Here is a 16,430-nt window from a genome sequence, read left to right as displayed (position 1 = left end):
ATGGGAGAACATGCCAGCCAGTATGTGCTTTTCAACACCAGCTGCAGACAGTAGGGACTACAACAAATCACCTGACTACATACAAGATCATTAAGTAGTTGGTAACAGGGACATGCGAGATCTGCTGCAAGGGAGAAATTCAGAAAGCAATGCAAATTTACAGCTTAGCAACCAATCACAGGTGTTCAAAAGCAAAAGAAGACAACGTTGGACTTGGCTCGGGAGAAATGCCCTCACCTGCTGTTATCAAGTGTGAAAAACAGTTATCAGTATGATGGGAGGGACTCTGGCACAACGCCCAGCAGGCCTTCCTCCTTATACAACTCACAACTGATCTGGATGCTCTTAGATAAGCAAAGCCTTTACTGTTTGCATTTAAAACAGGCAATGACTGTGGAACAAATAAATGTTCTGTGTGGCTTTACAGCACTGAAGTAAAGTGAAACAGATAAACTTCAAGCACCTCAGACTGATGATTATATATGTATATATATATATATATATATATATATATATACACACACACACACACACACACACACACACACACACACAGATTGCCACCAAGATTAGTACAGACATCAGCCAGGTTATGTGTGCATGCAAACATGGTCGAGAGTGTACACCAGAGGTCATAACATGTGAATATGATGGAAGTCTATAAAGCATTCAAGCTGTCTGTGTGAGTGACTGAGTGTGTGTATGTTTGCCCAGACATTCACACTGATCTGTGTATGTACGCAAGCATGTATAAATCCAGGCAAATTCCAGTGAGACAGACTTTTGTTTACAGGGTGACATGGGGGGGGGGGGGTCCATAGCATAAACCTAAAGACACTGCAAAGTCACTCAATTTAAGCAGCATGGATTTTAAAGGTGGGAAATTCTTGCATACAAAAAGAACACGTGGGGCATATTTTTACAGTACCTATCCCTCTGTAAATTCTTCCAAGTGCAGACTGTCACATCAACTGCATACTGTTAAAATTAAGTGCTCTTACCGCTGGATGCACATCCCTGATCAGCAACACATGCAAAGTGTGTGTGTGTGTGTGTGTGTGTGTGTGTGTGTGTGTGTGTGTGTGTGTGTGTGTGTGTGTGTGTGTGTGTGTGGAGGGGGGGTTGGGGTTGACACTCCTTTAAACCCCATGTAGCCAGTTCTAAAGGGGAACGGGTACTGCACCTCCTTGCAAACAGTATTAACAGAAAACAGTTTGCAGATATGGTGTACGTGACCTGAAACAAACTTCTTAACGTAACATTATCTGTTTTAAAGGGGAGTGCTTGCCTAGCAAATTCCATGGATGGTGGTGGCTGTTGACGGGGCCACTAAAGGAGCTGAGTGTGACTCATAAGAATGGATGGATAGTAAAATAACACCATATATGCAAACGACTCACACTACAGTTGAAGGCGAAGACTAGAAAACACACCCTGTTACTGAGGGCAGGCAGCAGCACAAACCAGCAAGACATACAGGACATACGTTAGCCCATGTCCACACAAACGAATATGTAAGGGTGCTAGGACAGCAGCAGAGGTATATTTATGGCCAGTGGCCTAAAATTTAAATGTAAGCTCACTAATCTATACACCTTCCTGAGACATACCTTTACTGCTACAAAAGCAAATGTTTCCAATAAAGCAATGCCATTGTATTTTACTGTTAAGTAACATCTAAACATCCTAAGAAACACACAATGTAACCAATACATTTAGACAGCATACCACTCCTCTATGTTTGACAACCCTGATGAAAAAAAAATATGCCTCTATGTGTGCACGTCATTACTTATTTATATTTAAGGAGAACAGCTTACTGGTGCAGTACTGTCCTCCCTATAGGATCAGCACAGAATAAATGTGCATATACACTAAGAATCAATATAACTAATGTGGCAATGATTTAATATTCAGCCATTTTATAAGTATCATACAAAGTTTTACCTGTAGCTTTTGTGCCCTGCAATGATTGGGCCTTCAGGACAAGTTGGGCTGAACTCTTGGCTGTTTTCACCTGTTGGAGAAAATGGAGAAACATGAAATCACTTTGAAACTGCTCGCTTATAAACTTTATAGTACATCTAAATATCACACTGACAAGAAATGCTGATAAAACTCTGCAAAACTGCAGACTGGACAGCAATGCATGTTATCATAGTTGCATACAAAAATAGAAAAATAGGTCAATATAAAAACTCTTTTCCAAAAGCATCACTGCACAAAATAGCAAAACAGCATGCGTCCCACCAGCACTGCTGACATAAAAGGATAAAGTCCTATGCTCAAGGTGAATAGAGTTCAATTAGGATCTTTGCCACCTGCTGGAACTGGTATGAGAAAGGGCAGAAATCATGTGACTTAACCTGATGCCTATATTACAGATACATAGGGAATGTGTGCTAATGACAAACTCTCTGTAGTGCAACCCATCATAGACTGGAATCACACAGAGGTCTATAGGGATGTGTGCTATGGCCCCACTCTCTGTGGTACAACCCACTGTAGAGTGGAATCACACAGAGGTCTATAGCAATGTGTGCTAAGGGCCCACTTTCTGAGGTACAACCCACTGCAGACCGGAATCACACAGAGGTCTATGGGGATGTGTGCTAAAGGCCCACTCTATGAGGTACAATCCACTATAGAGTGGAATCACACAGAGGTCTATGGCGATGTGTGCTAATGGCCCACTCTCTGTGGTACAACCGACTGTAGACTGGAATCACACAGAGGTCCTCTGTGGTACAACTCACTGTAGAGTGGAATAACACAGAGGTTTATGGGGATGTGTGCTGAGGGACCACTCTCTAAGGTACAACCCACTGTAGACCGGAATCACACAGAGGTCTATGGGGATGTGTGCTAACAGCCCACTCTCTGTGGTACAACTCACTGCAAACTGGAATCACACAGAGGTTTATGGGGATGTGTGCTAAGGGCCCACTCTCTGAGATACAGCCCACTGTAGAGTGGAATCACATAGAGGTCTAAGGGGATGTGTGCTAACAGCCCGCTCTCTGTGGTACAACTCAATGCAGACTGGAATCACACAGAGGTCTATGGGGTTGGGTGCTAATGGCCTACTCTTTGTGGTACAACTCACTGTAGACTGGAATCACACAGAGGTCTATGTTTTCAATAGGGGGCAGGGTCAATTGACCATGTGATAATCAGTGGCATGGATAACTACTACAATGGATTGAGTACCAACCTCTGGATGGTTACCAGCATGGACAAGGAATATGGTGTAATATTAAACCCCCCATCTCCTAGCATGTAGATGACGGCTCCCACTCCAGGTTCATTTGACACACCCTAGGTATTGAACAGGCCATAGGGCTCTCAGTCTGAGGAATGAGGTAAGTGGACAACTGAGGAGGGATGGACTCAATGGTTGGAGCAGACGGGCAAAACATACAGAAAAAAAGTGCAAAAGTTTAACCATTCAAAAATGAAAGCACATAAGCTCATCCCACAGGATGTCACACATTATTGGGTATGTCACTAATTTCAGCATTTAAAATCTTCTGTACTGTAGAAAGATGACTTTACATACTGTCCAATGATAACATTTTAAAGCATAAATTCATAACACTCTTACACATTTGACTCAATTGCATTTTACATTTCTAGTCTCAAGTGGTAGTGTGTCATACTTTGTGCCCACTTGTTATACATGGTGTTAGACATTATGGGAATATACTGAGAAGAGGTTACCAACTGATGAATTGAATGGAAAACATTAATAAAAACATTTCATTTTTTTCACCAAACTTAGTATTTTGCAGGCAACATCATGTGTTATGTTTATACTTGAAGCAAGGGGCTATCTTACCCTTCCGTGTAGGAATCAACTTCTCTGAAAAGATGGAGTGGGGTAGCTCTTGGTATATTAAAACTCTAGAGAAGCTTGCTGTCTTATCCTTAGCAAACATGTGGTGTGACAATGCACCGAAATCCATTCAGTGTAACACATGCTGCAACATCGCTCTTATTCGAATAATATGCACACACACCCACACACACACACACACACACACACACACACACAAACACACACACACACACACACACACACACACACACACACACACACACAGTATTCAATGCTTTCTCATCAATTCAGTGTAGTATGTGCTGCAATAACCTTCCAGGACATGTGCATGCAAAAATATATGAATGTACAAGGACTGATCCACACATGCAAAAGTGCACACAAGCACATACATATATGGGCACACAAAAGCAAACCATTACAGATCTATACAGATTTTTTTACTGCTGCTAAATATGACCTATCACTCAGTTGTGAAAAATATGACACAGCACAAAATCAAGTACATAACATGGTGTTCATGAATCCAAAAGATAAAGGGAACAATTCACCTTTAGTGGATGGTAGAACATGCAGTGATCTTTATCCCCTAAGGAATACTGTCTAGGTAATGAATGGACTACGATTTGATAGCTGCATTAATTAACAGCTGGCTGCAACAACAGCATCACTTTCCTACTGGTGAAGAACATTAGGGTGGCTTGGTGGGTTACAGTTCCTTTAGTGGGAACTTGTACCTCCTGCTAACAGTGAGGACTGTGAAAGTGTGTATATTTAGTCAGTGCAGGACAGGTAATACCTAGCCAGTGATATGACTCCATGGGCTCTATCCCAGTTACATCTGGAAAAGAGTAGGGCAGAGGGACTTCCTTTCAGGGGTCTGTTTTTCAGGATCACTCATTCCCATGGTCTGTGCTGGACTGTGGCCAAAGTGATGTTATCAAAGAGGTAGATCTTGCCTAAATACCTCCACAGTAAAAGCAGGCATCTGACAGCATTGGCACTCTCTTAGCTACATGTTGAGTCCCATCCTACAACTCCAACACTAATGTTAGGCAGCTGGCTTTACCCTCTGCTCTGCCTGCTGTGTTGGTTATCTCCCTATTAGCACTTGTGACACTGGAAGGTGTCAAGTCCTCTAATGGGCATGGAAGGTGGTGGGATTACAAATGAAATGTACCCATTTAGACAAAAGGCTGTTTCTACTTCTAGCTTTTGCAAGGGGGTCTCATATCTTCTCATGCTAGGACCCTCATCCCTTCCCACCCCAAGAAGTGGCACAGCAAGCAGCAGCTACTCAATCCTACTTCCTTCTCTAGCTCCTCCATTAATGGGGTCTGCTACTGATCCCATTTCATTTGGGTCACACTCAGGGCTCCGTCCCTCAGCCCCATAAACCCAGTTCCTGTGGAGGAAGGTTCATAAAAGTCCAACTAGTTATGTGGGATATAGGATGGGTGTGCCGTGAAAGGGGATTACAAACATAGAAACAATAATTAAAACAAACACTATGGAACAAATGTGCTCATTATTACTTACATTGTGCTTGAGCGATCACAGATATTTTAGGAACATCTTTCTTGGTGCCTTCCTGCGCTGTTCCTTTGGTGAGCACCTCAGCCAACATTTGCAGACTCTCTGGTGTGTAGTGTGTAATTTCAGGAACTTTCTTGTCTTCCTGCTTGTTGAACATTTTCTGTTTTGGAAGTTGCTGCTCTACTTCTGGCTTGCTAATGGAGAAATCCTTCTGGTGCCCGGTGGTAGGAGCAGTCTCCTGGCACCCAATCCCAATCACAGCCATTTTATCTTAACACTACAAAAGTAAACAAATTTAATCTTGTTAATCAAGAACTGTACGAATTCAAACATGCACCCAAGCAAAACCTAGTGTTTTATCCAGATGTGCAGCACAGTATTAAAACAGACTACTTACTGAGAAGGCAGAACCTGGACAGAAGAGCAGTCATTTTTGCAGCTGAGCAAGGCAGGTGCCATGTGGTCCTATCTTGTAATAAAAGAGGTTAAATACGCCCTCGGTATACATAAAAAGTTACAAAAAGTCTGTGCAGTACTCTCTTGTCAGCTTTCAGGTATTAACACTTGTTTTGTAAAGGAGAGTTCTATCGTGAAGAGAAAAAAAAAAGACTATAATCTATCTTTTTTATCTTTTTTTTTGCTTTTACAAATGAAAAAAAAAATGACTAAAATGCTTACTGGTAAGGGTGATTCAAATACACAAGTGATAGTTCATGCTTACACACACAAGGCAAAGTTTGGAACTTGCTGGCTGGCAAATGACAAAAGTAACTATTCAAACACAACACTATATGTGCCATCATTTACCTAAACTTTGCATTGTACATAGGCATAAAAAATAATTTTTTTAAATCCTTCTCTTACATTACACATCATGTCTCTTACTCATAATGTGCCTTATATAAAGGCTATACCTTTACATATATACTCATAACTTAACATTACACACATTTTATAACTTTGTAGAAACCCTGTACTGTACATTGGTTGCATCATCTAAATGTGTTTATCTCATCTACTCTCTTTTCGCCGCTAACAGTAAGTAATGTTCACTTCATTCCATATTTTAGTGGGGTTTGGCCTGAAATTGTCCATTAAAACGACTTCAAACGTAAAAGTCATGGGCAATCAGAATCGCAATGTAGCTGAAACACCTGATGTTCATAAGGCTCATTTGCATATATCCCATGTGCCTCTGTTACAGGAGGTTTGAGAGGTCACTCATTGGAAGTTCTAGCTTGGCTGGAGTTTTCATTTAGTTTTTACTGGTTGGTTTTTCAGTGTGGCCTTCTCACTCTTTGTTTTAATTTGTTAGTTGGGCTATTTTGCAGTCACCCTAATGATAATGGACATCAGCTGGGTATAACAACCCTGTGTTTCTTATTCTTAGTCAAACACTCTGCTTGTGCTATACTGATGAGGTCATAACAAAGCTGAAATATGCAAATCCATAGCTAGTGGGGTTTGGTTTTATTGGCCTGAAATTGTACATTAAAACAACTTCAAACGTAAAAGTAATGATCAATCAGAATCGCCATATAGCTGAAACACCTGATGTTCATAAGGCTAATTTGCATATATCCAATGTACCTCTGTTACAAGAGGTGTGAGATCGCTCATTGGAAGTTCTAGCTTGGCTGGAGTTTTCATTTAGTTTTTACTGATTGTGACCTTCTCACTCTTTGTTTTAATATTTTAGAAAATAAGAATCTCTTTCAACTAATACACATTAATTGTTTTCATAAACAAATATTTCACAATTTTGTTTTATAAAGTGCTGTTAACCCTACTTAATAACATAGCTAATGAAAACTACATCAACTGCAGTAAGGTAGTAAAGGTGGTGTGGCGATTACCATTAATGTCCAACAGTGATTGGTTCTCCATTTTGGTTTGAGTGGAATAACTTTTATGGAGAGACTGAAAGTCCTCTCTACGTCTCTGTGCTTTTTTACCACTGCCTGCAGTTTCTTACAAAATACAAAAGACATGTAGAGATGCATGAAATGGACATACACTAAATTACCTATTGTGTGTATTGTGTGTAGGCATCCTGTCATGGGCTTGCATTTGTGTAGGCATCCTGTCATGGGCTTGCATTTGTGTTATGTCCGTAGTTTGCTGATATAAGCTCCATTTGTTCTGGAACCCTAACTAAGGCAAACAGGTACTGAACAACTGAATGTAATTAATACTCAGATTCCTGATTTGACCCATTCCCTCCATGTACATACAAAGAAAAATGCAGAACCAAGCAGGAATCCTGAGCATGCTCAAATTCAGTAAAGGGGAGTGTGCTGTCATCTCAGTTGTACACGGTCATTCCCATGGCTGTGAATGTGATATTTAAATGACTGTCTTTGGTTTGGGGCTCTTCCAAAGAACTTCTCAGAAGTGGCGTGATTAACAATATGAAGTGGGTTGGTAGTGGTTAATTCAGAAATCGGAAATCAAGTGGAAAACAGATTGGGTTTTATGAAGGCTTTTCTGTTAGATGTTTAAAATGCTGAAAAAACATTATAAGGCAGGAAAACCTGTTTGGCTAAATCTGAAGCCAGAAAGGAAACAGGAAAGACAGAAGGAATGGAGGAAGAGAACAAGAGCCAACTTACAGGAAAAGCTAGAAAATTAATAAACAGATCCTGGACTAGATAGATAACAGACTACATGACCACATTTGTCACTATTTTACTAGCATGCTGCAATAGTTCACTTTCAAAAAGAAATTAAGTAAACTGTAGTTCCAATCTATAGAACCCAAGTGCATGTTTTAGTACACACATGAAAATAAACGGATAAGAAAATGAGGAAAGGTCCAACCGTAATCGATTCAGTGGCACCAGTCTTCTACAACCGCTGTGTCTCAAAGGTAGGGCAAAAACAACCAATAAAGAAAGAGAAAATTTGGCAGAGACAAAATATACAGTTGGGAACAATTTACAATGAAAAAAGTGGTCTGCATACTACAAGAGTTAAAGTTAAAAAGGCAACAGCAGTACTGACAGAAGTGAATAAGAAAGCTCTCTGTTGTACATGGTGCTTTCTCGAACAGAGATTTCTCAAAGAAGGGATACTGTTGCAAATAGCCAAGGCCATGTAAATATAAGGGATACATGATAGATTACTACTCAAATTAAGACAGACTTGGGGGAAAGCATTACTGGACATGTGTTTATTATTTCACACACTGCAAGAAGTCCCATCTGACGAGCCATGTTCCTGCAGTTATAGAAAGCAGTAACTGACAGGCAAGTATTCAGCTGGTCAACATGACTCACAATGGGAAGTTAACGTGGCCAGGAAAGCTATTTAACTACATTTCAGGTCCAGCTCAGGTATTACATTCAAAAGTGAACCATAAACTCAAGATGTTGAGAAACAAGTAAAGGTTGAAGTTGTTTAAAATAATCTCTTTAAGCTTTTACCAGCAGGTGCTGTTTTTAGACCTCTGCTGCTTTTTACAAAGCTCCAGTTTTATTTGAAATATTTCATAATTTCTTTTAAATTAAATGTAATTCTAAATAATGTTTGTTTCTGGTTTTAAATCTATACCTTCCTCTTATGATGTAAAAAGACAGTGCAAGGTGCACTGTATTAAACCTTATAGGGCTGTATTTTATACACATTACTATTTGTTTACATTACATTGAATTTTGAAACTGATCCAAGGCATTAATCACCCTAATGATCAATGCCTGGGATTAACTACAAAATTTAACTCGATGTAAACAAAGGACACAAAAACATACTTGCACAGCCATTAATATAGAATTTCCCTGGTCTTTCCCATGTGCAGAACTTTTTAAAGCAAAATACTTTTGTTCTGTGCTGCTAGAATAGAAAAAATATAAAGAATTTCATCAAAACCTGGAGCTTTGTGGTTTTTTTGAAAATAATATTAGAGAGCACAGACTTCAAATGCTGTAGTAGAATATATATATATATATATATATATATATATATATATATATATAAAAAAAACAAAATCAACCACTGTTGAAGGTATGATGTTATTATCATGAAAACCAGTTTAGTCTGACATATTTGCTATCTTGTGCTTTATCACACTGAATGTATTTTATGCTCTTGTGCTTTAGCAGTTTGATCTGATATATTTGTTATCTTGTCTTTTATCACATTGTAAGCACTGTACTGTTACTATGCTTTATCAAATTGTATGTATTTGTATCTCTGTGGAGCTTTTCTCCCCGGGCCTCCACTGAAAATGGGCACTTTTTGGCCCAGTGGAGCTTCCTGGTTAACAAATGCAATAAATAAATAAAAGAAAATTAATACCTTAAAACACAGTGAAATGGAAAACTGCAAGAAAGGGCAGTTTAATGAATTACTCCATTAAAAACAGCAAGAACTTTCAAAATAAACCAAACAGCAAAAGCAACCACTGCAGACCATAAACAAAGTAAAATCCAAAAACCAAAATGATCAGGATAGCCAAATGGTTCCACGTATGACTTTTGTTAAACAAACTATAACTTTAAGGTGCCCTTTCCAATTATTCCTAAAATGTCTGGTATCCCAAAAATACATTTGAACGTATTGGATCCACCATTACGATGAATAGTGGCAGCAAGTGGGTCAGTCACCAAGCCTTTTACAAAATTTGTGTATACCAAATTGAAATGTCTCTTTAAAGATGTTCCATTCTCTTGAGGGACTCCTGGGATTTTGTTGATAAATTAAGAAATTCATGCAGTGGAGAAAATACCCTACTGGTCATCTTGGATGTCAAAAATTTATTCACAGTGATACGACGTGGGTTTATCATGGTTCAGTGATATTATTTTGGATTCCCATTTAGTTACTGACAACATGCCTGGACTCATTTCCGATTTTATGGAAACAGTTCTGACCAATAATTTCCTGTTTTCTGATGGAGAACATTTTAAACATATCTCTGGGGTGGCAACGGGTGCAGCTTGAACCACAGCCTTTGCTAATGAGTTTTATTAAAATGGGAAAAGGATGTGGTATTTAAATTGGACTATTTTCAGCACTGTAAAAGCTATTGCCACTTTTTGGATGACATATTTTTATTTGGTCAGGTACTTTACACCAATTGGAAGTGTTCATAACAGAACTGGAGAGATCAACAGATTTTCTTAGATTTTCATCCCACATGGAAGAGCACAAGATACACTTTTTAGATGTTGAACTTGTGAAGAATAGTGATGACACATTAGATACATCCATATGTCATAAACCTACATACTGTAATTTATTTCTGCATTTCAGGACTGGCCATCCTTTTCACCAAAAGAAAGGTGTTCTAAAAAGTCAGTTTGCATGAATTTCTAGGTTAACATCAAATAATGATGAGTGCTAGTGCTCCAGACAGCCTGAGTTATTAAAAAACATGTTTTTGTATCATGGCTATCCTGTGGATTTGGTTGAAAAGATCAAAGAAGAAATCTGGGCAGATAGAACTAAGAAGTACGCTCCAATTATACAATATGGTTTATGTACCGATGAAACTCACAAGAGGTGAACGAAGGAATATAAGTAATCAGAATTTCATTATTCCTTGGATGCAGCAGACATTAGGAATATTATATTAAAAAACTGGCCATTAGTACAGAATGAAAGTGACTTTAAAGGAAACTTCAACGGTATGCCTTCTTGTACCTATAACAATCATCCAAACTTCAAGAGAGAGACCAGATAAAAAATCATGCACTAGAATCTTTGAGACATTGAAATGTGGCCAGTGCAAACAATGCATTTATATAGAAAATAACTACAGCGGGACACTGTTAGAAGATGGCTTACTAGGGCAGGTATATTTGCTGTACATCTAAAGTTGTTTATCTTGCCTGGTGACAGTCACGCACAGCCTTTTATATACTGCAGACCAACAATTCACTTAATAAACATATTTATCATCATTTTTATAGCATTAAAAAAAAAGACAACAAAAGTGTCCTAGCAAGGCATGTAAAAAGCTGCAAACATTTTTCTATGTTTAGATTTTCCATTCTTGAAAGGATTACAGATGAAAACAACAAAGGGGGCTGGCAGAATTTATTAATGTATAAAGAATTACGTTTTACGTTTGGAAGATTAAATGAAGCAGTATCTATTACTAATGAACTGAAATATAAGGCTTCTGAACACTGGAATGGTATTTTTTCTTTCAAAGTGAATCTTTTCATATTTTCTTGTTTGTCTTGCTGACAGTGATTTTCAGCGTTACAAAGTTTTACTGTTGTTTTTAAACAGCACAGGTTATTTTTAAATTGCACAGGTCACTTTCAGAATTTTGGCGGTCTTTTTTGATACATTGTTACATACTTTTGTTTGTTTTTACACGCTTCCTGTTTGTTGCAAAAAGGGACTGTTTTAGAGTGTTCTCATGACGTTACAGCCTTTTTATTTCTTTCTGAAGATGTCTACAATAAGTTAGACAAAGCACTAATATTTTAAATGTTTTTTTCAACAAAGTCATAATCAGAACAGTTTGCCTGTCCTGATCATTTTAGTTTTTGGACAGTTAAAAACTTTGGTTTCACAAAATTAGAAGGAGCATATCAGACAACTCAGCAATCAAAACAACTTCTTAAGTAAGTTAAAACCAGTCATGTGATTCAAAAACAATTGCACTAGATAAGACTACTAAAAAAAAGACAAAACAAAAACATGAATGCACACATGATGAAAATTACACACAAGAACATACATAAAAATGTATAAAAATATACAATGAGTAAATAAATCCATAGCTATATCAAACTTCATTCAATGAACATATCAGAAATAGAGTGATTAACAATATGAAGAATGGAGTTAGTGAATAGAAATTTAGGAGATAAGTAGAAAACTGACTGTGTGATGGATTTTCTGCTAGATGTTTAAAATATTGCTAAAGTGTTAAAAGGCAGGATAACACATGCCTTGCCTTGGCTAAAGGTAAAATCAAGAAAGAAGGAAGAAATCCAGCTAAATTACAGGAAGGCTGCAGTTTTAGCAAGGCTAGAAAATTAAAGAACCAGAGACCAAGTGTTGTACTATAGAAGATATTTGCCACTACTTGACAAGCTTGCTGCAGTAATTCACTTTCATAAAAAACAGCAAACAATAGTTTATCTGCAGGCTGCATATCTAGCTTTAATATGGTTCTAAGACAAGCAATCAAGTTGAACTCTCTTCAATTGCTGTTCCATTGATCATGTACCATTTGAACACCCCATCATCAAATGTACACTAAAACACAATAAAACAGTGGTTTTGCAGGGGGAACAAGCCCCTTCATACCCCCATATTATTTTACCTCTATATTTAACAATTCAAAGATTTCAATAAGTGGGAAAAAAGAGAACATTTCTTATTCCAACTGGGTGGTTGAGCAAAATGTTTCAAATGTTTTGTTGTCGACCAACTGATGATAAACCAGAAAGGGTGAATCTAATTTTATTGGACTCGTAAATAGAAAGTATAAGAAAATAATGAAAGCTACAGTCCTGCTGGATTGAAAGGTACAGAACAATTTGTCTGTTACTACTGCGACTCAAAGCAAGTGTAATGGCAATAATGTAACATAATGGAGAGAAATTAATTCTCCGTTACATACAATTTAAAATAAAACACACAGGCACACACAAACATACACATATACATGAGCTTCTTATAAAGACAAGAGTTCAAGCTTAAAAAGAGACAACAGTACAGAGTAAACAAGAGAAAGTAAATTTGAGAACACATACTTTTTGACAATAGACAGTCACCAAAGGGGGTTGAAACTAGAACTAAAGCATTGGCCACAGGTGCAGGAAAACCAAGGCCATGACAACAAGTGGAGTACATCATGGAATAGTACTAAAATTAAAAGAGACGAGTAAAAAGTATTACTGGACATGTGTTATTTATTATACACTGGCAGTTGTGAATGACATTCCAGCTGTCTGGCCATGCTCCTTCACTTACAGAAAGTGGTAACTGATAGGTAAGTATTCAGCTGGTCACTATGAGTCAAGGAGAAAGGAAAAAGGGTCAGAAAAGAAGCTTAAATGCTGTGGCTCTCTATATTTCAAGTACAACACAGCCATTAGATTCAAAGTGAACCCATAAACTTAGATGACAAAAACATGAAAATACTGAAGCTGTTTAACATGATCTGCCAATGTTTGTATCTGCACTACATTTGCTCTTCTTTTAAAAGTCCACCTTACATTTACAATACAAGAGCATTAAAAACACAGCATAGGCACTTTACAGAACTGTTTTATGTTTCTTATTTACATTGTGTTTAATACTCTTAAGACTAGATACTGATGCCTCTGATTAACCACAAAACTAAACACAATGTAAATAATGACGGACACAAAATTAAGTTTCCTGTACATGAACAAGTGTACATCACTGGTCCCTCTAATTGCTTGCACCATAACTATAAAGTGAAGTTTAAAACCAAAAGCAAATGCTTTCGCTTTGCCTGTTTCATTAAATGCTGGAGTTTTATTTTTTGTGAAGAACACTGAACATCATAAGGGGATACAGGCATCATGTTTGTTTGCACAAAATGTATCACAAACAAGTCTTACAAGTCAGTGCTAGTATGGGACACAGGCAAAGCTGAGGTCTGCTTTTGTGCATAACCTGGAAGCAAAGTGAATTGTTTGGTGTCCCTTGCTTGGCATGTCAGGGTAAAGCTAAATCAGGGTCACATAAAGTCTGGGTTCCTCCAGTGTACAACTTCTCCTCTTTATGTTTTCTTGAAATCTATCACAATGCATTCTGACATGAAGTACATAATGCCTCTGAGACTGTGGCTTTAGACAAATAACAAAAGATATTTTGGCAATTCAAACAGATTAAAAAAAGGCAAAAAAATAGCAAGATACCTCAGAAAGGTGCACCACACCATCTGTTACTAGTACCAGTGTTAGAAGTAGAAACACTGAGCACCACAGCTCTTTTATGAAAGGTACTGAAGAAAAAAAAAACAAGCTGTTTTAGGGGAATGGTACTACAGCTGAATCTTGATAAGATTACATCTGTTGCTCTCCAGCGCTGCTGTGCAGTCAGTGGAAGTTCCCTGTTTATCCCCTGAACTACTACTACTAATTTTTTTCTTAGAACTTGTTTACATGGGGCTGACTAAGGAGGCTGAGATATCTCACATTTGACATTATCATGCATCTAGTGAACTTCTAGCTAACAGAGACCCAGACACAGTGGAGTGGTTTACTGAAACTGACAAAGCATGCACTCTACTTCAGAAGGTGGCTCGCAGGATTCAAGTCAGTTTTTTTTGTTTTGTTTTTTTTTTTTTTTATTACCACCCCCCTCTCCACACACACACACACACTGATTCTCAAGCCGCATCTTCTTCCTTCTGATATATTTGCCTTCCCCAGCTTGCTATTTCAGGATTCATGTCTTTATATGATTTCTTTTGGTAATAGCGACTGTTCCTTTCCTTGACAGCTATCTGAAGCTGTTATTTATTATGGACAACTATAGACAACATGTGGTAGTCAACTGTAGCACTTTAGTGGTTTGTTCATTTCAGTCACTGTTGTGCTACTACTGAGTTGGAATATATAAAAGTTACAGGGATGCGGGAGCAGAGAACATCATAGGTGGTATGGTAGGTGAAGCCTCCACATAAATTACTGACTGGTAGTTTGTGTGTGTGTGTGTGTGTGTGTGTGTGTGTGTGTGTGTGTGTGTGTGTGTGTGTGTGTGTGTGTGTGTGTGTGTGTGTGTGTGTGTGTACCAGTGGGAATGTGGTGTTAGTGACTGGCAAAGGAAACTAATTTTGTTTCCTTTTTTGATCAGGTATGTTTCGACAATGTGAATGTCGATCACTTTAGCTATCAATGTGTTTGTATATATTCCTTAACATGTACTGTTATTGCCTCTTTCTTCTATAGCCCATCCTTTTTAGAAGCAGGCACTAGGTTCCACACAGCTCTGGTCTCAATGTCTCCACAAGTACCTTTCATATATAACACACTGTGTTGGAGATGTACAGAACCCAATGTAAGCACGGAGATACTGCCTTTAACCACTATGCACCATGCTACACAGAATCCTCTCCTCTACCCTAATAGAAGTACAAGCAGTATTTATGAGCACCCTGTTAAACCATCTCTAAACCATATCCTTGCCCCAGACTTGCAATATTTAGTACAGACTACTCTCCTGTATTTCCTTCCCGTAAACTCCTGTCATCCAACACCTATTTGTAGCATGTGAACACAAGCGTTTGATTCTACCTAATGACTCCCATGTTGGTCCTTTCTTGCACCCTTATCTGATTTTGCTTCTATTGCTATACTTTCTTCTTCTACTTGGTTTCCTTCCCTGCTTGAAATTTTGACACATCAAATTCCAAAGAAATAAATGTTTTTTTTTTCATTCTTTCTGTTTTACTGGGAATAAGCCTCTCCTACACACAAATCCTTACCCCTCCTGTGTCATCCATCCTCCCATGTATACAGCTAAACTTTTGTGACAACTGCTTAGAAAACTGAATGCATTTAGTGTACCCAGTTTACAACTTGATCAAACTCCTGCTGCGATTACTCATGACTGTTTTCTGTCTTTTGTTTACATTCTACACTGTACTTAGCGAAACAAACTGGTTTAACTGCTGACTGCAAAAACAACCTGTAATACTGGTTATACTGATGATTGTTTTCGGATATATATATCTCACTTTTAATGACTGTTAACTGCTGTCATATACGGCATATTCTTCCAGGCCTTTGATCTAAATGGGTGATTCTCAGTTAATAAACAAAAACTCACCGACACAATAAAATGTAATCACAAGAAATTAATATGACACAACACAACAATATAATAATGATCATTAAAAGCCAATCTTAACATTAAAACCAAAATAAAATTCATCTTAAAGTAACAGATTCCATCTGCTGCACTGCAACATATGCTTGCTCAAGGTGTGCAGTCACACAGTGGAAGAATAGCTTCTGTTGCTTACTTTAAACTAGCCTGAACTGTTTTTTTTCTGATTACTGCATTTATTTTTAAATCTGCACTTAAAGTTACATTTAGTCGAATTTAATCGAAA

General features: G+C 38.0%; 1 protein-coding gene across 1 annotated transcript in view; it reads right to left on the bottom strand.

Moving 5' to 3' along the window:
- Nucleotides 1–16,430, bottom strand: part of MAP3K14 (mitogen-activated protein kinase kinase kinase 14) — a 128,542-nt gene that overhangs the window by 61,561 nt on the left and 50,551 nt on the right. Inside the window, exons 2-3 of the mRNA XM_044055240.1 lie at nucleotides 5,378–5,651; nucleotides 1,948–2,017 (exon numbers count right to left, since the gene is read on the bottom strand). Coding sequence (XP_043911175.1) covers nucleotides 1,948–2,017; nucleotides 5,378–5,639 — 332 coding nt within the window. The 5' untranslated portion in view covers nucleotides 5,640–5,651. The remainder of the gene's footprint in view (nucleotides 1–1,947; nucleotides 2,018–5,377; nucleotides 5,652–16,430) is intronic.

Source organism: Protopterus annectens, chromosome 13.part0 (assembly GCF_019279795.1).
Source record: "Protopterus annectens isolate FY-2018-M chromosome 13.part0, PAN1.0, whole genome shotgun sequence".
Taxonomy (NCBI): domain Eukaryota; kingdom Metazoa; phylum Chordata; order Ceratodontiformes; family Protopteridae; genus Protopterus; species Protopterus annectens.
Note: the sequence above shows the minus strand (reverse complement) of the source record. Positions and strands in the feature narration are given on the sequence as shown.